Genomic DNA, 21,281 nt, shown 5'->3' on the forward strand with positions numbered 1-21,281 from the left:
TTGCTGAACTCAGTCTGGCTGTGCTATTTCTACCAGGGGGAGCCAAAGTCAGGGGTGGGATTCTACTAGTTCGGGCAAATCGGTAGCTCTGTTGATCAGCTGGGAGCAAACCGGTTCGCTCCGATGATCAAGTGGACCTGTCCCCCCACTCAACCCCTGCACTTTACTGACCTATATCATCTCAGTTGAGATGTGTGGCAGAGCGGATTGTCGCACCTCAGCTGTTTCCCTCCCCAGCAGTAATGCAGAAGGAAAGTTTTCTCAAAACTGCACATGCGCATGCAGCGAAGCAAACTGCGAAGTGCGCGAACACTGAGCCAGTTGTTAAACCGGGAGGATCCCACCCCTGGCCAAAGTTTTAAAAAAAATACTGATAGCAATATTAATGGATTCCTGCTGGGGTTGTCTCAGGGATATTTCCATTTAACTGTGGTTATCGTCAAGTCCCTTTCAGCTCTTAGCTATATCAAAAGTCCCTCTGTTTTAGGAGATTTTAACAGTCTCAATATATTTCATTGGGGACGATGACAAAAAGACATTCTACCACAATAAACCAACACGAATCCATCCATGCTGAGGGTCATGAAAACATTTTGAATGTTTATGTGGTTAGAGACACAACTACTGGAATCTTTGAGTCTGAGATCTTAAAAATCTAATAAGTTTACTACTGGATGCACTGCTGAATTTCTCATTTCCACAAATAACTTTCTCGGTTATATGCCATCAAATTGTTTTTTGACTCCTAATTTAGATAGACTTTCTCTGTGAGTGTTAGTTACAGAGACCTTTTCTTTCTTTCTCTCCAACTAAGATAGAAAGGTAGATAGATACCAGATGGAGAGGAGATAATTATTTTTTGTTTGCAGGGTGAACACATTGATCGCCTATTAAACTCACATACAAGGAAGGACTGTAAATCCAAGATCCTGAAGTTCCAGTGCCCCCTGCTGGCTGTATTGGGAATATTATTGGCCTATAGATTCATAAAAAATAAATGGAGATAAGTTAAAATGCACTCTGAAATGCACTCTGACTGTAAATAACAAATAATTATCTTAAAGAAAAGGGAAATGTGTATAGCAAGATATAGAAACAAAATATCATAAAATAAAATTGAAAAAAAATACATAAAAAAGATTGAGATAGTAGTGTGCAGAGAAAATCATCGAAGAGAGAATAGAGGCTAAAATATGAAGAATGGTTGCAGGAATTAGGTGTGTTTAGTCTAATGAAAAGAAGCACTAGGGGGTGACATCATAGCAGTGTTCCAATATTAGAGGGCTGCCACAAAGAAGAAGGAGTCAAGCTATTCTCGAAAACACCTGAAGACAGGACAAGAAGAATGGACGGAAACTTATCAAGAAAAGAAGATCCAACCTAGAACTTAGGACACATTTCCTGTTAGTGAGAACAATTTATCAGTGGAATTGCTTGCCTCCAGAAGTTGTGGGTGCTCCAACACTGGAAGTTTTCAAGAAGAGAATGGGCATCCATTTGTCTGAGATGGTACTATAGGGCTTCTTGCTTGAGCAGGGAGTTGGACTAGAAGATCCCTTCCAACTCTGTTGGTCTGTTCTCTCAATTATCAATAATGAACAGTAACATTTTATGCTTTTGAGGCAGCCTTGGCTCCTGGAGATAGTCTGAGTAAGTCTCTACAATTTTCTTGGCAAGATCTTAGAAGTGGTTTGCCCTTGCCTTCTTCCTAGGGCTCAGCGTGGGTGACTGGCCCAAGACTATGCAGCTGGCTATGTGACTACATCTCTCAGTTTTTCCCTGGTACCTTAACTACTACATCAAACTATTTCCCCCATCATTCCATGTGATTGGGGGGAAATGGCAGGAGGGAAAGGGCACCACTTCTCAGCCAGAGAAGAAAGAAAATACTAAGTCCTGGCTGCTCCGGCAGGCCAGGGGGCTGTTGAAGTATCCAGCCCCATGGTAACTATGAATGTTATGTATTTTAAATTGTTGTTTTGTCTATTTATCCCCTTCCCCTTTTTATTGTAAGCCGCCCGGAGTCCTTCAGGAGTGGGCGGCATACAAGACCAATAAACTAACTAACTAACTAACTATTTTTCCTTCTGCTTTGCTCATACTTGCATTGCAATTATCTTAAAATGTCACCTGAAATCAGCGCAAAATTAGAGTAAGTTTGGTGGCTATGGTGAATTTTCTGGATCTCCCCAATTGCTGGTTATTTAAAACAAAGTTTATTCCAGTGGGTTAGCATGGTCAATTTCCAGGTTGGAGGGATTGACTTTGCTGGCGAACTGAAACTTCTCAGCCCTGTTAAAAATTAACCTCTGCTCTCATCCTAGACAGGACTGAAAAACAATATGAGTCACGAGGAATCTGGAAACGTGCCTTCTGTCTCTCCAAACCTAACAAACCCCCCTGCTCTGGTTTTCCTTCTCTTCTAAACTCCAAAGATACCTTAGCATTTCCCAACTTGCCCAGGAGCTGACTCATTGCCAAGTAAGAAACCAGAAGCTTCAGAGATGACCTTGCAACATCAGCTGGCTTCTGACCGAGAAAACCCTGCCCTGGGTTTTGCCTCCAGCATTCGTGCTCTCTATGCTGCAGCGAAAGCAGGAAGAGAAGAAGAAGAAGAAGGTGGAGCCATGGCTGCTGTCCTCCTCCCGGGAAACCTTCAAGATGAAGCCACTTGCTCGGTTTGCTTGGAATATTTCAAAGACCCCGTGTCCATCCAATGTGGGCACAATTTCTGCCGGGCTTGTATCACCAAGAGCTGGAAGAGCCTGGAGGTGGACTTTCCTTGCCCCCAGTGCAGGGAACTGTTCAAGGAGAAAAGCTTCAGGCCCAACCGACAGCTGGCCAACATGTCTGAAATCATCAGCCAGTTCATCCTGCACGGCGGGAGAGGCCTTGAGGAGGACAGGATTTGCGAGAAGCACAAGGAGGCTCTGAAGCTTTACTGCAAGGACGACCAGAAGACCATTTGTGTGGTGTGTGACCGATCTCGGGACCACCGACCTCACGCAGTGGTGCCTGTAGAAGAGGCAGCCCAGGAATACAAGGTACGTACCTGCCTATCTGTTGCACAAATAATCTTCTCAGGTTTGCAAACGTCTCGGGTCTACCTGTCTCGAAAACCTTTCCACGTTGTACCTGTTCTTTGCTGAAAACTACCATGGGGCTAGGCATGAGCTTTCATGGAGAAGGTCCTCATTCAGTTCCAGGGATCTCCAAGGAGGGCTTGGGGAAAGCCCATCTCTATAATCTTGAGGAGCTGTTGAATGTGAGTCAACAATAGCATGCTGAGAGCTGACTCAGCAGATAGGTTCAGACAGCATGCTAAACCTCCACTCATGCTTTATTCCCAGTTACATGCTCTGGTTTAATAGGGTGGATGGCCTGTTTCATCCAACATGCAGCCAAGTAATTGGCTAGTTTCTGATATCTGTTGAACCAGAAAGTCCTATTTTAGCCTATGTTGTACAAAAGACTAATGTTTTTCTATGCTCCTTAACTTTTTCAGCGAAAAAAAACAAAAACAAAACAACAGTAGAAGGGAAGCAATCTTGAGAAAAAATAATGGTACGCACAAAATATCCAAATGTTACCTATATTTAAAAAAAAAAAATCATTGTAAGCCTTTCTGTATTTCCTTTTGATTTCTTCCATTAGTATTCCTCCTTTCCTCTAAAAACTTAAGGGAGGATACATGGGGATTTCACCCAAAAGCAGCAACCAGAAATGGTGGCATGAAATACGATAATGGCTGGAAAAGTCACTGTGGTTGCAGTTGGGATTTACGTTAGACCATTGTCTTGGGGGTTCCTTTCCAAAAGTCCAACCACTGTACTCCTGTTATGGGAAAACTGAAGAAAATGTCAAACGAAGGACCGGTTCACTTAGATTCCATGTAAAAATCTATACATGAGGCCTCTGTAGGTGGGTGGGAGAGTTATACAATATGATTTCCAGCTGGAATTAAATCCCATAGTTGCCTCCAGTTTTCGTTCCAAATTAAGCCAGGCTCAATAGACATGAGTCTATTGAAAAGTAATGAAATTGTTTTAGTCTTCAGCACTGGGCAAAACAGTCGCCTCTGGACCATTCACTTCCAACGGCTGAACCTCACAAGATGCAGCTCTGTGGCTGGTTCCTACTCATATATTTCCCTTTATGGGGTTTAAAGGTTGCAGGGGGATGGAGGGAAGAGGTCAGCAAAACCCATCAAAAACCCCTGAGGGGACAGAAGAGCTGAGCTGCTAGTCTGCCAGCTGGGTCAAGCAGAAGTTCTGCAGGCAGGTGTGGGCAGGGGCACCTCATAGACACCATGACCTGGATTTTGTGAATTGGGATTTTCAGGGGGAGGAGCAGATTTAGCTCCCTGGGTATCCCGATACCAAACGGGCAGGACTTTTCCTCAGCCCCTTTTTGGTAGGGGAAAAAGAGAGGAGCTGATTGCATCTTAAAGCACAAAGATTAGATAAGTTTCCATTCAAAATGAAGTTACGGATCAAGGCCAAACCCATTTTTCATATTCCACAGTTTTCCATTTCCTTCTTTTGGGTTCTTCAATGGTAAACAAAATAATAACAAAACAACACTTTGTAAGCATTCGATCCCGCCTTTTATTCCCTTGCATTAAAACCAGGGTAGACTCTCGTACAGTCCTAAAATTTCACCACATGCATTATCCCACATGGACTGTGGTCCATGAAATCTTGCACAGTAGTACCTTTATTTATCATGAAAATATCACACGGTTCCTAATTACAGTAGCAATCATTACTTTTTATAGTCTCCCAATATACCCATTCCTTACTCCATTTAGTAGGATTACTAAAATCATCTCAAATTACCTTGCAAGAGTTAAAGTCAGAAAAACATCCTCTTTTGATCACAATTTAGCAGGAAGGCAGGAAGGAAGGTGAAGTTTTTCTGCCACCGGGATAAACAAAGTTGTGCTACGGTGCACAACTACCCCCCCCCCAAAAAAAAATTCTATAATAATTATTGAAAGCAATACATTTTAAAATAGTATAGAGAAAGTAAGTTAGCAACAAAAGATGAAGCCTGCAATTTTAATATATAAACTTCTAAAGTTGCCCACTGATGAGTCCTAAACTCCATTTGGAGTAAATGACTTTGGAATAACAAAATAGGGATTGCCAGATGGGCTGATTGCAAACTTGCAGTCATTGAGACAATCCATGCCAGGCAAGAAATGGTTAAGTCAAGAATTCCTGTTCTATTTCTGGAAGTAAACCTTCCCAAAGTGGGCACCAGATCTCAGGCTGACACCGATTCCCTGGAGGGAAGGAGCCAAGCTTGTTCTTTGTGGCCCTAGTGCAAATATCCAGATAAAAATAGACACCACAGCTGATGAGGTGACAAGAGCAGATGGGTTAAGGCACTCGGGGAAGATTTGAGAAACTAATTTCCTATCTAAGCTTGAGGGCCTTCCTATTACCTTCTGCCATCTTTCTTTTTCTACAAATGAAGAAATGTACAGCTAGTCCTGGACTTAGGACCACAATTGAGCCCAAAATTTCTCTTGCTAAGTGAGACAGTAGTTAAGTGAGTTTTGCCCCATTTTATGACCTTTCTTGTCACAGTTCTTAAGTGAATGACAGCAGTTGTTAAGTTAGTAACATGATTGTTAAATGAATCTGGCTTCCCTATTGACTTGTCAGAAGGTTGCAAAAGGTGATCATGCGACCCCGGGACATTGCAACTGTCATAAGTACATGCCAGTTGCCAAGTGTTTTAATTTTGATTACATGATTAGGGGGATGCTGCAACGGTCATAAATGTGAAAAACAGCCGTAAGTAATTTTTTTTCAGTGTCATTGTAACGGGTCACTCGAGGACTACCTGCAGTTTGCAGAGTTCCTCTTTAGCAAGATTTATTGAGAAGATAGAGATGGTTTCCATAATTTGGGCAGTTCAACTGTTTCTCATTTAGAGCCTATCTATCCCTATATGTATGGTGAGTCCTTAGTTTTGTATCTAAGAGCCTCCCTGGGATCTGCCAAGGGGGAGGATCTTTTCACTCATAATAGAGTCTCTTGCAGCTGCCTGTTTACATCAACTTTTCAGGAAAAGGTATTCCTCTGGGAGCGAACTTTTCTGTCTCCTCTCTTCTTCCATTTCAAAGCACAGAGAATCCCTTCCCCACTCCTCCCCCTAGGGAGAAAGCACCAGTTGAATCACAACAGTAAGACAGATCTCCTGTTTTATTTTTACTTTAAGGCAGCCATCTTAGTAGGTGAGCTTCAAATGTCACTTGTCTCCATCAGAGGTGGGTTGCTGCCGGTTCGCCCTGGTTCAGCTGAACTGTTAGTGGCAGCGGTGACAGGCTCTGCCCACCCACCCGGACACTTCTGCGCATGCATAGAAGTGTTGCGCGCGCACGCATGTGCACGAGCGAACTGGTAGTAAACCGGTTAGCAACCCACCACTAGTCTCCTTGTACAGATATCCAACCTTGGTCTCTATAGCATGGAGAAGATTAGTAATTTAAGGCAGGATTATACTTTAAATCAGCTTTCCCCACTTCGGTACCTTTCAGATCACCAAGCTATAAAAACCTTACTTTCCGTTGATTGGGTATGATGGGGATTGTGGTCAAACAGACTAGATTTTGAAGTTGGTGTGATCCAGAAATGTCAATAGGAATTTATTTAAGCACACATAACCCAGAGGTGGGTTGCTCCCGGTTCGGGCTGGATTGGGTGAATTGGTAGTAGTAGTGGCAGGAGGCTCCGCCATCCTGCCAGATGCTTCTGCGCACGGGGGAGCACGCGTGGAAGCGTGCCCGAACCAGTAGTAAAAAAAATTGGCAACCCACTACAGCAGGGGTGGGTTTCTCGCCCCGTTCCAACTGGTTCACTTGGAATGGGGCCGGTGGCGTCCTCGTGCACGCGCGCAGTGCACGCATGCGTACTAGCGTCTGTGCGATGCTCCAGCTGCTCCTGGAGGATCGCGCAGCCGCTGTATGCGTCCTGCGCATGCGTGGAAGCGCAGAACTCGTCAAAACTGGGTAAAGAGCGTGGGCGGGCGGGTGGGCCCTTCGCCGTTTCCGGAAGTTACTTACTTCCGGGTTCGCCTACCAACCAGTTCGTGGGGACCGCCGCGAACCGGTTGAAACCCACCCCTGCACTACTGACACAACCTACATTATTTTTGATGTCTGAGACCAATCGCAGTTTAACTCTTTTTCATTGTAAAGTGTCCAGTAGCAAGTCAACTCTACAGATGTTTGTGCGCCTTATGCCAAATCAGACTAGAGGTCCATCTTGGACAAACCTGTTCATTACACTGCTGATGTGGCTCTTGTGAGTTCTCTGCAGAAATTTTTTCTTTGGAAATGAGTAAAATTGCACTGGAGCCCTTCTGTAGGGAGAATAATAGCTCTATCTATATATTACAATAGTGGTCCCCAAATTTTATGACTTGGCGGCCCGGCGGGGGTGGAGGAGAGAGGAACTGGCCCATGCAAATGCTGGGCTGGTGAGCATGTGAGCTTACCGGCCCACCGCTTGTGCAAGTTGAGCTGCATGCGCATGTACATGCACGCTGGCCTTCCACTTGTGGAAGTCAAACTGCGTGCAGCCCTGCATACTGGCCAGCCACTCATGTGGTCCAGTTCTGAAAGGGTCACGACTCAGAAGTGGACCGTACCCCAGGGGTTGGGGAGCCTTGTATTATAACCTCCAAGAATATTTGACTTCACTGCTCCTGTGAACTGTTTCACTATAAGTCATTTGGAATATGATTTTTATAGAAATTATAGTTATATTTCAATGCAGCAAAGACTCTGGCAATACCTTCCTTCCTCCTTCCTTCCTTCCTTCCTTCCTTCCTTCCTTCCTTCCTTCCTTCATTCATTCATTCATTCATTCATTCCTCTCATAGCGGTTTACCACAATACACTGAAATTGTAGTAAATTGTTACACAATAAAGAAGAATATGCCAGAATGTGCCATTTAATAGTTGGTACAAGGGCATAAAATCATTACAGCTGTGGGCTTCATAACATTCATTGTTCACAGACTTATAATTTTTCCTGTGAATGCATGGAATATTCTCAAATCTTGCCTTAGAATCGTGAAAGCATTTTAAAACAATTGTATATTTTGGACTTTAGGAACAAATACAGACTCGCTTGGATTTCTTGAAGAAAGAGAGACAAGAACTCCTGGAATTCAAAACTCAGGATGACAAAAAGAGCCAAGAATTGCTGGTAAGTACTTAACTGTTACTCAGAAATTGGCACGCTTGTGCAGCATTGTTCAGTTAGGTGACTCATTAAGATTTTTGAAGAAAATCTTCAAAAAGAATTATGTTTGTTAATGTCTATGGAGTGTCTTGACTTTTTAAAAACGGAGAGATGGAAGGTCCTCCTTGAATTTGAAGGGCTAAATCCTTTTGAGTTTTTTAATGTCACAACCATAAATCAGAAGTGAGGCTTCCATATTCAGAAGCACTGTGTCCCTATTTCCATATACTGAGGGTGGAATAATAAATCATGTCACTTTATCTTCTCATCTCCTAGTAGTTCTTTGAAAAGCAGGATGCAAGTAGAATAATATATCAACATCCTATAGGAGAGGTTCCTCTCAGGCCCACACTGGAGAGATCTTTGAGAAACATTTATTTATAGAATTCAGTGAATATCTTGTTTTTCCGTCCATAGGGCATTCATACACTGTATTATAGATAGTCCTCCAACTTATAAGAGCCGAGGTGGCGCAGTGGTTAGAGTGAAGTACTGCAGGCTACTTCAGCTGACTGCTAACTACAGCTCAGTAGTTCAAATCTCACCGGCTCAAGGTTGACTCAGCCTTCCATCCTTCTGAGGTGGGTAAAATGAGGACCCAGATTGTTGGGGGCAATAGGCTGACTCTGTAAACTGCTTAGAAAGGGCTGTAAAAGCACTATGAAGTGGTACATAAGTCTAAGTGCTATTGCTATTATGGAAAATATAGGTAGTCCTTGACTTACAACAGTTCATTTATGACAGTTGAAAGTTACAACAGCACTGAAAAAACTGAGTTATGACCTTTTTCCACACTTACAACCATTGCGGCATCATGTGATCAAAATTCAGACATTGGGTAACTGACTCTTATTTATGATGCTTGCAATGTCCCAGGGTCATATGATCATTTTTTGTGAACTTCTGACCAGCAAAGTCAATGGGGAAGCCAGATTCACTTATCAACTACGTTACTAGCTTAACAACAGCAGGGATTCACAACTGTGGAAAGAAATGGGGCAAAACTCACTTAACAAATTTCTCACTAAGCAACAGAAATTTTTGACTCATTTGTGGTTGTAAAGGTAAAGGTTTCCCCTCGCACATATGTGCTAGTCATTCCCGACTCTAGAGGGCGGTGCTCATCTCTGTTTCAAAGCCAAAGAGCCAGTGCTCTCTGAAGACGTTTGCGTGATCATGTGGCCAGCATGACTCAACGCCAAAGGCACACAGAGTGCTGTTACCTTCAGTTCCTATTTTTCTACTTGCATTTTTACATGGTTTCGAACTGCTAGGTTGACAGAAGCTGGGACAAGTAACAGGAGTCCACCCTGTTTCATGGTGCTAGGGATTTAAACTGCTGAATTTTCTGATCAACAAGCTCAGCATCTTAGCCACTGAGCCACCACGTCTCAAATTGTGGTTGTAAGTCGAGGATTACCTGTATTCTAGTTTTAGGCCAGTTTTCTCTGAAACTGGTACTCTTCAGCTGTATTGAAGTTGCCAAAGCATTGCGGGGGGGGGGGGGGGCGTGATTAAACTGGCAAAGTCTATTCCAGTGATAATTCTTTCAGGATAATTGTCTTCTGCTTCCTCACTTTCTTTCTTTGACTTTTTAAAAAGAAAACCATAGAAACCGAGAGACAGAAAGTCCTCTCTGAATTTGAAGGGCTACGCCAGTTTCTTCATGATCAAGAACAGGTTCTCCTTGGACAGCTGGACAAGATGGAGAAGGGCATCGTGAAGAGACAGAATGAAAACATCACAGAGCTGTCCAAGGAAATTTCCCTCCTCAACAAATTCATTGCTGATCTGGAGGACAAAAGCCAAGAATCATTGCTTGATTTCCTCAAGGTAAGACAGACAAAGATTGTAGAAATTTTGTGTAACGTCAGGTCTTTTTGTATTAGCACACATCACTGGGTGTTGGGAAAACTTAGCTATAGCTTACTCAACACACCAGAAGAACAATGCAGCAATTTAGTGACTTTAGAATAGAATAGAATAACAGAGTTGGAAGGGACCTTGGAGGTCTTCTAGTCCAACCCCCTGCCTAGGCAGGAAACCCTATACTACTTCAGACAAATGGTCGTCCAACATCTTCTTAAAAACTTGATTAGCTAAACCTGGTAGGGCTTAGTTTCAGTAATTTATAGCTTTCAAGCACTCATGTCAGAGAGAGGGAGATTACTAGTTGGATTTGTTATTATATTATCTGAAATCTTTTCAGCTGGACATGTTTGGGGCAAATGATATGCATATTGCTTTTTACCTGAATTCTTTAAATATTACAGAAATTATACCAGCAACGTAGTATTGCTGAATAGGCTAAAAATTACATAATTCTAGGAGTATATTATAGGATCCTACTGATCAAAGAAATGACATTTATGTGCTTTCATGCCTTAGTAACTGGGGATCATACACACACACACACACACACACACACACACACACACACAGAGCCATTTATATATAAATGGCTGTGTGTGTGTATGTGTATGTGTTCCAGTGTAATTCTGGAACGCTTTGAGCAATTTCAATCAAACTTGGTACACAGATGATTTACTCTCTGGAAACAAATACAGTGGGGGTAAGACACCTCTAACACTCCTCAGGGTGTGTGTTCTGTTAAGATGCAGCCTGTTGTGCCTTAAAATGGATTCTGCCATACTGCTGTAAAATGGCTTCTACTGTACCATGGAGTTGCCATGGTAATGGCTTTACAATACTCCATAAGGGGGCTCCCTCTAGTAAGGGGGAAAATCCATCATTATAAATTACTTTTGGTCTGGACATTTTCAACAAAATCAGGGCTTTTCCTGTCTAATATAAGATTCAAATAAATAAATACCCCGGCAACATCAGGTTATCTGCTAGCATTATATAAAAGAGAAACTGTCTGGAATTATTGCTTACTTGTGTAATGTTTTAGGAAGATACAAACCTGCTTGTGCTTCCTAATTTATTTAAATAAGTGTTTTTCAACCTTGGCAACTTTAAGATGAGTGGACTTTAACACCCAGAATTCCCCAGCCAGCGTGTCCACCCACCTGAAAAATGGCCAAGTTTGAAAAACACTGATCTAAGTAAATGGAGTTTTTATTTGTTTATGAACTAGGGCCAGATGTTATAATATTTCTTAGAATTGGTAGAAAAAATTGTTTCGAGGTTGGAGACTTTAATTCAACAACCTTTTAAAATATAGGTCAGTGGCTGTTTGTATTTATACTGAATAAACCCTTCTATCTTTGCCACTTGAAATTTGCAAAAAAGTTCTTCCCTGCCTTAGGTTTTGGCCATGATCATTACTCTCATGTTACACCTGATGTTTCCATACTATAGAGTTTCTTATGACTATTTAAAGATTGCCACATTCTTTTGTGAAGCCCGTAGCACTTGAGAAATTAAGGTTAAGGTTCCTTTAAATGTGCATGGTATCTATTAATAGTTTACTGTACTTAAAGATGGTGGTGGAAAATGCAGTGGGAGGTATATTGAGTATTCTGCAGCTTTTTCTCTGGAAAGAGTCAATGTCCATCTGATTTCATGACAACTGAGAAAGCCGAATTGGTTCTGCTTTTTTCAGGAGTGTTATAGGCAGCATTTCATGATCAGTTGACTAAGCCACATGTCTTCCTTAAAGCAAATACTGTAGTTCCTGAAATGTAAACAAACTGAGAAGCAACAAGACGAGTCGCAGGCTAGGGAGAAATAAGACAAATTTATCATTTATTTATTTTTCAAATTGCCTGCAGCAGTTTACAGTACTAAGTAAAATCAAACTTTTAGTGAAAATGAATTAGAGACCTAGAAGTAAATAATGATAAAGGCAAGCTATCAGAACATTAAAAAAAGTTGTTGCTACATTATGTAAAAAGAACATCAGGAAGAAATTGCCGGCTTATAAAAATATATTTTTTAATAATAATTTTCAGACTACATTTAAAAGTAATGACAGCCAAGGTCATACAGATACTCCTCATTTAGCAACTGCTGACACTTAAGACTGATGAAAAAGTATATGATTTTCACAGATCAGTACAGCAAAGGAAAGCTGAAGTAGGATCATAAGCACTGTTGTCATTTCACTTAGTGGCTGCTTTGCTTAACAACTGAGCTGGGGGTAGTCACTAAACAAGGACTATCTATATTTCAGCGAGAATGAAATTCCACAGCTTGCGTGGCCAATACAAAGAAAGATGATATCCTAGTTAACTGCAGTCAGGTCTCCATTCTTGGTGGCACCATCAAAAGACTCTTAGTTAATGAGTGGAGACTCCAGTTAGTACAATAGACCAGGACATCTTTTTCCCTAATCCTCTGTTCTTTTTCTTTTTTCCTCTCTCTCTCCCTCTCTCCCTCCCTCCCCCCCCCCATCTCTTGTAGGATGTGACGGCTATTATTGCCAGGTATGAAGCTGCATTTCCACCCTCTCTTTCCCTTTGAATAAATAAATAAATCAAAAGGTCAGTGACAGCTGTTTGGAGAAATATGGTCTTAAAGACATGCTGGGCCCAGCCCCCCTTGTATCAGGGTTAATACTCCTAGGCTGTTGATGTCTTATTTATATGGAAATTAGATACTCTTCGACTCTGAAAGTCTTAGGTTTCCTTCATCTATATATGCAGTGGAGCTAGTAGGAGCCAGATTGAAAGAATGGTTTCTATGTATTCAGAGAGCTTAAGTTTGCTCAAATTTGCTTTGCTCAAGTTTGCTTTGACCAAAGTTGCCCAACTTATCTAATTTCCATAAATAGCAATAGCCTTTAGACTGATATACTACTTCACAGTGCTTTACAACCCTCTCTAAGCAGTTTACAGAGACACCAACAATGTAGGTCCTCATTGTACTGAACCTCGGATGGATGGAAGGCTGAGTCAACCTTGAGCCGGTCAGGATCGAACTTTTGGAAGTGGGGAGAATTAGCCTGCAATACTGCATTCTAACCACTACGCCACCATGGCTAATACAAAAAATAAAAATGCAAATCCTAGCAGAGGTGGGTTGCTCCTGGTTCGGTCTGGATCAGTCGAACTGGTGGTAGGGGTGGTGGGAAGCTCCGCCCACCTGCCCGGATGCTTCTGCGGATGCACAGAAGTGTTGCGCACACGCCTGAACCGGTAATAAAAAAATTGGCAACCCACCACTGAATCCTAGCATGTGGGTTCCAGAACCCCAATGAAAGTTGACACCAAACTGCAATTTGGCAAAATTCTTTAAATTTGTGGGTGTAAGTAAATTCACATAAAGTTAAATTCTACACCATTTTACTTTGACCACGTCCAGTTTTTGGAATATGACTGTCAATATCAAATGAATCTATCAACATGAAAAGGGATGTGCGCTGTTGTCTTATGTGAGTCTTCCCAAACAAATGTCCTCTGGATGTGTTTTGGAACTTCCAAAAGTGCCTTTGAAAGAAATTCTGGAAATTGTCTTAATGTATCTGGAGGGCCCCAGGTTAGGTCATCCTGGAGGGAATCTGTCCATGTAATTCCTAGGAATCTGTGACCCGACAATTGCGCGATAGACATATGTGCACCAACAAAATAGCGCCGATTAAAACGTGACATCAAAATCGCACCGACAAATTCGCAATGATAAAATCACGACGACAAAAGCGCGATGACAAGCACAATAAAATCGCAAAAATTTTAAAACTCAGCAGTAAAAATTTATTATGCCACTAAATAATTTGAATTAATTTAGGGTTAGGGTTAGGGTTAGTTGCACGTATTGTTGTACACCCACTGGGCTGTCTATATGATGCAATTTTGTTGTCGCGCATTTGTCGGCGCGCTATTGTTGAAAATCAATTAGCGATTTTGACGGCGCTAATTTGTCCATCGCGGTTTTGTTGGTGCACATATGTCTATTGAACCCTAGGAATCTACTCTCAGGTTGATAGTACTTCATCAGTCAATCAAACAAATACCAAGCTGAGGGTAAAGATAAAGGTTTCCCTTCCACATATATGCTAGTTGTTCCCGACTCTAGTGGGTGGTGCTCATCTCTGTTTCAAAGCCGAAGAGCCAGCGCTGTCCGAAGACGTCTCCTGTGGCCAGCATAACTAAATGCACAGAACGCTGTTACCTTCCCATCAAAGATGGTCCCTATTTTTCTACTTGCATTTTTACATGCTTTCGAACTGCTAGGTTAGCAGAAGTTGGGACAAGTAACGGGAGCTCACTCCGTTATGTGGTGCTAGGGATTTGAACCACCAAATTGCCAACCTTTCTGATCGACAAGCTCAGGGTCTTACCCGCCGAGCCAGCTGAGGGAAGGGTAGCTTAAAGATTCAGATGATTTCAACTTTTCCTTCTCAGAAGTGTGAAATAGAATAGTAACTTGTCCTTGTAGAATCTATCTGGAAGCTCTACTATATAATGCAAAATCTGAAATTTACTTAAAGCCAAAGAACCTGGGTGCATTACAAATATTTCCTCTATTCTTTTGCCATTAAATTTCCACTCAGATTAAAAGCACAGGTGAGAAATAACTGTTGAAGCCTCAAACTTACCAGTTGTTTTGAACCATAATGGAAAGTTTAGGATAATACATCTACCAGTCCTGATATCTTTCTTTTGTTTGTTTGTTAGAAGTGACAATGTAAAATGTCAGCAGCCTATCCCAGTTTCCTGTGACATGAAGGGCCATGTCTCCAACTTCTCTCTGAAGACGGTGGCACTCAAGGGAGCACTTAAGAAGTTCAGAGGTAGAGAATAATGAACACTTGCCATGAAAATCTGATTATTTTAGCATTTAAAGAAAGTTGGGGCATGGAAACTCTAATGCCGGCAAAGAATAATAAGAGTTACTTGATTGTTCATATATAGCTGTGTTTGGAAAAAAGGGAATCAACAACTAGTTTGTATGATTCCAATTAAAATGAGCACTTAAGATAGAGTGAAAATTACACAAGTAAGATAAAATCATGCTATATTCATGTTATATTGTCTGATATAAAAGATTGATACAAAAATGGATAAGGCTATCCTTTTATAAATATTAGCAGTAAAGTAATTTTAAATCAACCATATTCGTAAAGTAATTAGTATTAAAATTCTACACTTCTAACTTGACACCCAGCTATCTACCTTTGCTAATAGGTTTTACAACAGAATAGCCCATTTATCTATTTTTACCACACACCATTCTCCTCTAGCATGTAGAGGTATGATTTTGAGAACGATATTCAGGAAGAAGCTTTTGTAGTTAAATGGGATTGTAGGATGGCCCTGAAATGGGACAGAGGTCTTTATTTCCAATATTCTGGTGGCCAGCCTAAAAATGATGTTCTGTTGGCCAGGAGAGCGTATCAGTCTGTGGAATTCATTCCCACAAGACATGGTGATGGCTACGTTTAGAACAGAGTTGGCTAATTTATAGATGACAGGTCTATCAAGGGCTTTTAGTCTTGGAGACTCAACTTATCTCTGAGTTGATTCTGAAATACCCAGGAAGTATAGATATCCTTGCTTACAACCAGTTGTTCAGTGACTGTTCAAAATTACAATGGCACTGAAAAAAAGTGACTTACTTATGGCCATTTTTCATAGAACCACCCCCATGGTCACATGATCAAAATTCAGAAGGCACACAATGGCCGTCTTTTCTTTCTTGACGGATTGAGAGCTTCCCTGGGTCAAACAAGGAGTTGGTGGTCTCCTTGTGATCTACAGAGTCTCCTTTCTTCTTCACCACCTCTTCAAGGTGGCTTAGATCCTTTGGGACTCTTTGGCAAGATGAATTTGGCAAACCTCCACAGAGCCCTATGGAGTAATCATCATTATGCCGCCATGTCATCTCTCCCTCCCCCTCCCCCTTTGGACTTTCTGACAACCAAAGTAAATTTATTTAACAACTGTGCTATTAACTTAATAACTGCACTTATTTAGTTAACAACCTTGACAAAAATGGTTGTAAAATGAGACAAAATTCACTTAATAATTGTCTTGTTCAGCAATAGAAATTTTGGGTTCAGTTGTGCTCACAAGCCAAGGGCTATTACAGAGAAAGGGTCAGATCTCTTCCCTGATTAGCCATTGTGAGAAACCAAATGCTATAACAGAATGGTCCTTGGTCTGAATCAGCAGAGCTGTTCCTATGTTCTTATGAGTAATATATACGGAGCCTATGAGACTGAGGAACACTGAGTTCAAGGTATTTGGATAAAACTGCTTTCTGTTGCCTTTTAGATCCGACTCCTTGACAGGTGTGTTCTCTTCTTTCAGATCATCTCCGGGATGAACTGGGGAAAGGTGAGAAAGGTAAATGTTATAAGCCAATCAAAATTGTTAAAGACAAAATCATGCATACAGTGTATAGGTGTAGGCTTCCTGTTTATGCTTCCTGTTACCATGGTAGGGGACTTTTTCAAAGTTGCAATTAAATGTTGTTTTTCCATTAATTTAACAGAACACACGCGTATTTTTCGGCGTATAAGACACACCCTTTTCCTTTTAAAAAGAGGGTGAAAATCTGGGTGCATCTTATACACTGAATACAGCAATTTTGGCCTCCCAAAACCCTACCCGCTTTGCAAAAATGGCCGTGCATAGCCTTTAGGAGGCTTCCAGAGTGCTCCTGGGGGCTGGGGAGGGTAAAAATGAGCAAAAGATGGGCCGTTTTTTGCTCGTTTTTGCCCCCCCCCCCGAACTCCCAGGAGCACTCTACAAGCCTCCTAAAGGCTATGCATGCCTCTTTTTGACAAAAAAACCAAACCTGTTTTTGTGAAAAACAGGCCATTTTTTGCTCGTTTTTGCCCCCCCCCGCCCCCAGGAGCACTCTACAAGCCTCCTAAAGGCTATGCATGCCCCTTTTTTGACAAAAATAGGGCCGTTTTCATGAAAAACAGGTCTGTTTTTGTGAAAACAGGCCGTTTTTGGGAAGTCTGCAGAGAAAAAGAAAAAACAAGAAAAAAATTTTTTTTAAAAAAATTTGCCTCTTCAAAATCTTGGTGCATCAGTGTGTCTTATACTCCGAAAAATACGGTAGTCATGATACTTCATGATTGCTATTCTGGACTTGATGGAAAGGTAAATAAGATAGATTTTAAAAAGGCTGTTTCAATAATGGATTACTTGCTACAAGTAATCCTCGGCTTATAACTGCTTACTTTGTTACTGAAGTTATGACAGATCTCCCCAGGGGTACTTACCTCTCTGCTCTGAAATTCCAACAGCTGCCTTCCATCCCCACTGCCCCACATTCACACAACCACATGTTTGCAGCCATTTGCAGAGTCCAGTGATCATACAACTGTGTTTTATGATGATTTTGCAGAAAACCAGGATTTACCTCCAGTTTTCAGCAAAACTGGCCCACAGAGAACAACTGTGGTGTTTGCTAAATGACAACCACAAAAAGGGTCATAAAATTGGGTTGGTCATATGGATGATCACTGTGTGATCTTCACAACTTACAACTGTAATGGATGGGCTCATTTATGGGCATAAGGTGAGGAACATCCATAAGAGAATGCAATGTTTGGTGCTGGCATAATAAGCAAGACAAATCGTATCCAATTAATAAATGGGAATGTTTAAGTAGGTTCAGCTAGAAATCTTCAGGGTTTCCCAGTAAGCAAAGAGATTTCAGTGAAAAATAAATATGTTGCTCAGTACTGTTACAACAGTCTGCCTTGGTCTAAGCAGGGATGGAGAACTATGGCCCTTTTATGATCTGTGAACTTCAGCTCCCAGAATTCCTGGGCCATGCTCATGTTCACAGATTGTAAAAGGGCCATAATTCCCCACCCGTAGTAAGGAGAGAAATTCTTTTTACTTGCTGACTCTATCTAGGCATAGCTTTTTATTTTTATTTTTAAAAAAAGAAAATGAAAACAAAGCAAAATACTCAACCCACTAATTTTCACATGCAGACCTTTGCACCCCGCTTTTCGCTGCTGCTTTTAACAGATTAACAGAGTTGGAAGGGACCTTATAGGCCACCTAATCCAACCCCTCCCGCTCAAGCAGGAGACCCTACACCATTTCTGACAGATAGCAATCGAATCTCTTCTTGAAAGTCTCAAGTGATGAAGCCCCCACAACTTCCGAAGGCAACTTCTGTTCCATGGGTTTTATTGTTCTCTCTATCAGAAACATTCTCCTTATTTCTAGGTTGAATCTCTCCTTGATCAGTTTCCATCCATTGTTCCTTGTCTGGCCTTCAGGTGCTTTGGAAAATAGCTTGACCCCCTCCTCTCTGTGGCAGCCCCTCAAATATTGGAAGACTGCTATCATGTCTCCCCTGGTCCTTCTCTTCACTAAACTAGCCATGCCCAGTTCCTGCAACTGTTCTTTGTATGTTTTAGCCTCCAGTCCCCTAATCATCCTGGTTGCTCTTCTCTGCACTCTTTCTAGAATCTCAACATATTTTTATAGTATGATGACCAAAACTGGATGCAGTACTCTAGGTGTGGTCTTACTAGGGCTTTATAGAGTGGTATTAGTACCTCACTTGATCTTGATTGTATTGCTATTGCTGTGGTTGTGATAGTTGACATAGCGCTATGTGCTTCAACTTAGAGGACTTGCTTCTGGATCTGGAGACGGCCAACCACCTCCTCCTCATCTCGCCGGATCTCAAGACAGTGCGGATGGGTTGCCGGAAGCAAGACCTCTCCTACAGCCCAAAGCGTTTTGACACCAACTCTCGAGTCCTGGCAACAGAAGGGTTCAAGTCTGGGCGGCATTATTGGGAGGTGGAGGTGGGGTCTGCCGACGGCTGGGCCTTTGGAGTAGCCAAGGAATCGGTGCGAAGGAAAGGGCTGACTCAATTTTGCCCCGAAGAGGGCATCTGGGCCCTACAGCAAAACGGAGGGCAATATTGGGCGGTCACCACTCCTCAACGCACCCCACTTTTCCTGAATGAGAAGCTGATTAAAGTTAGAGTCTACTTAGACTACGAAGGGGAAGAAGTGTCCTTCTACAATGCTGACACCATGCAACACATCTTTACCTTTAACATTGCTTTCACGGAGAAGATGTTCCCGCTCTTCTCGGTGTGCTCCACTATCACTTATATTAAATTATGCTCCTGAGATGAAAGAGATACCTCGATAGAAACAGGAAGAAGCCATGGCGATGCTTGTTTTGATATGGGGTTGACCTCAAGAGAGACGCAAGGGTTTGTAGGAAAAATATGTGAGAAACCTGGCCACCTTCAGACTGCAGTGGGGCTGAAAACTAAATCTTGGGCAAAGTTACAGAAGATGCCACCAATTTATCTACACCATGCAGGAATCTGTTAACAGGCTTGATGTTTGAGCTTTTGTTTCTAACCCAATCCTATCACACAGGCAGGATTTCATCTTGCCTGCCTTGAATGTTGAGAAGAAATGCACCATATCTTTTGGAGTATAAGACGCTTTGGAGTATAAGACGCACATTAGTTTTTGGGAGGAAAACAAGAAAAAAAATCTGTCTCTGCCTATCAGCATCCAGCGATATTCATCTGGCTAGTGTCCTTACAACAAATATCAAACAGCCTGGTCAGCTTCAGCCCATTATCGCAGCCTGGTTCAACACAGGCAGCTGATTGGCGGTTGGATCAGCCTCCCGGAATGCCCTCAATCAGCTGTTCCAGCCTGCAGGAATAGCCACAGACCATCGCTGCCCCTGTGTCTTGTGTTTTTGGCCTCTACATGTCGTGTTTGTTGGCCTCTGAACACTCCATTTTAGACACGTTCCAGGCTGCAGGGATTGCCACAGCACATTGCTGCCGATCACCGCTTCTGCATGTTGCTTTTTCAGTCTCCGGATGCCCTGTTTTCAGCCTCTGCGCATCACATTTTTGGGCAGTTCCAGATGTCAATCCCTGCTGCCTGAAACTGCCCAAAAATGCGGTGCGCAGAGGCCAAAAACAGGCATATAGTGGTCAAAAACGCAACACCTGGAGGCCGAAAACGCAACACAGGAGGCCAAAAACATGAGGCAGGAGGCCAAAAACATGAGGCATGGAGGTGGCGATGTGCTATGGCGATCCCTGAAGCCTGGAACAGGTCTAAAATAGAGCGTGTGGAGGCTGAAAACAGCCAAAGGGCAGGGCCCGGCAGGTGGGCAGGGCTTCAGCAACATTCAGTGTATAAGATGCACCCAAATTTTCACCCTGTTTTGAGGGGGAAGTGTGTCTTATACTCCAAAAAACATGGTATTTTTTTTCTTCCTTTGGAATAGCTGTAGGGAATGAGTATGACAGAGAGAGGGTAGAGTGTGTCCAAATTGCATACAGGACTGTTCCCCCCCCCCCCAGCTGCTTCATCATTCCTCCAAAAGAGTTACAAAGGTGAGGATTTGCAACAGGAAAGTGGTAGATGGAAGGCTTTCCCTTGTCCAGTTCTTTCTCTCCAGCAGGGTCTCAGATTTGACGTTAATACAAACACTGCTACTAATAGAAGATAATATTTGTAGCTCCGAGTTGAACCGTTGGGATCCTTAGTGCTCTCTGAATGGGGATGTTTTCTTGCAGACATTTCATTATCCAACTAGATAACATCATCAGTGCTAGAAGGGAGTGGGCTTTACTCTCTGTTTATATACAAGTGTTAGGCTATTATTTTCTGCTTGATTGCTTGTCTCATTTGGGTAGTGTCTTGATTGGGGTATTGTTTACTGCTTGTATAATTGCTTGTAAACAATAGAAGGTAGAGAAAACAACCAAGCTCAGGGAGCATTAAGAACCCCACATAAACATGGCTCTTGAACCTTGGTATAAAAAAGACAGCTGGTCATGAGTTGCAGGAAAGAGTAAAATAATCTCTCTCCCTCCCTCTCCCCTTCTCCCCCTCCCTTCCTCCCCCCCTCTCTCTTTGTTCCTTCTCAAGGTATCTTAGTGGAGGAAAGAGAATGCTTGGGGCATCAAAATATAACATGCCCACACACTGTGCAGTTCCCAGGGACAGTTGAAGAAAGATTTCATCCTACAGGATCAGGCACAATTAGAGCCAATGATTCTATTTACTATTAAAAAAATAATTACTTTTGTTAAGTTTTTTCCCCCCAGCTTTAGTTCTTGGGACTTTGGGATATCTCA

At 42.2% G+C, this 21,281-nt stretch overlaps 1 protein-coding gene across 4 annotated transcripts; it reads left to right on the forward strand.

Annotated features, from left to right (window-relative positions):
* The first annotated feature begins 2,080 nt into the window (after positions 1-2,080).
* LOC106547983 (E3 ubiquitin-protein ligase TRIM7) lies at positions 2,081-19,992 on the forward strand. 4 transcript variants are annotated; one of them, XM_087708623.1, is made up of 7 exons: positions 2,081-3,044; positions 8,130-8,225; positions 9,864-10,094; positions 12,630-12,652; positions 14,843-14,958; positions 16,478-16,513; positions 18,776-19,992. In XM_087708623.1, exons 1-7 carry the CDS (start codon positions 2,505-2,507, stop codon positions 19,288-19,290), a joined length of 1,557 nt encoding a protein of 518 aa, XP_087564749.1. In that variant the 5' UTR covers positions 2,081-2,504; the 3' UTR covers positions 19,291-19,992. The 4 variants fall into 4 exon arrangements, with proteins under 4 accessions (XP_087564749.1, XP_087564750.1, XP_087564751.1 ...); XM_087708624.1 differs by having other exon boundaries at positions 16,478-16,504; XM_087708625.1 differs by lacking the exons at positions 12,630-12,652; positions 14,843-14,958 and having other exon boundaries at positions 16,442-16,513; positions 18,778-19,992.
* Positions 19,993-21,281: the final 1,289 nt, after the last annotated feature.

The sequence above is a fragment of the Thamnophis sirtalis genome, unplaced genomic scaffold (genome assembly GCF_051295495.1).
Source record: "Thamnophis sirtalis isolate CommonGarterSnake01/CBP01778 unplaced genomic scaffold, rThaSir2_p1.2 scaffold_3, whole genome shotgun sequence".
Classification (NCBI taxonomy): Eukaryota; Metazoa; Chordata; class Lepidosauria; order Squamata; family Natricidae; genus Thamnophis; species Thamnophis sirtalis.

What these genes read in the sequence shown, in the direction of transcription:
- LOC106547983 (XM_087708623.1), top strand. Translation starts at nt 2,505, where the DNA reads ATGACCTTGCAACATCAGCTGGCTTCTGACCGAGAAAACCCTGCCCTG. An exon ending in AGGCAGCCCAGGAATACAAG is followed by an intron (nt 3,045 to 8,129) that starts GTACGTACCTGC and finishes TTTGGACTTTAG; the next exon opens with GAACAAATACAGACTCGCTT. An exon ending in AAAAGAGCCAAGAATTGCTG is followed by an intron (nt 8,226 to 9,863) that starts GTAAGTACTTAA and finishes CTTTTTAAAAAG; the next exon opens with AAAACCATAGAAACCGAGAG.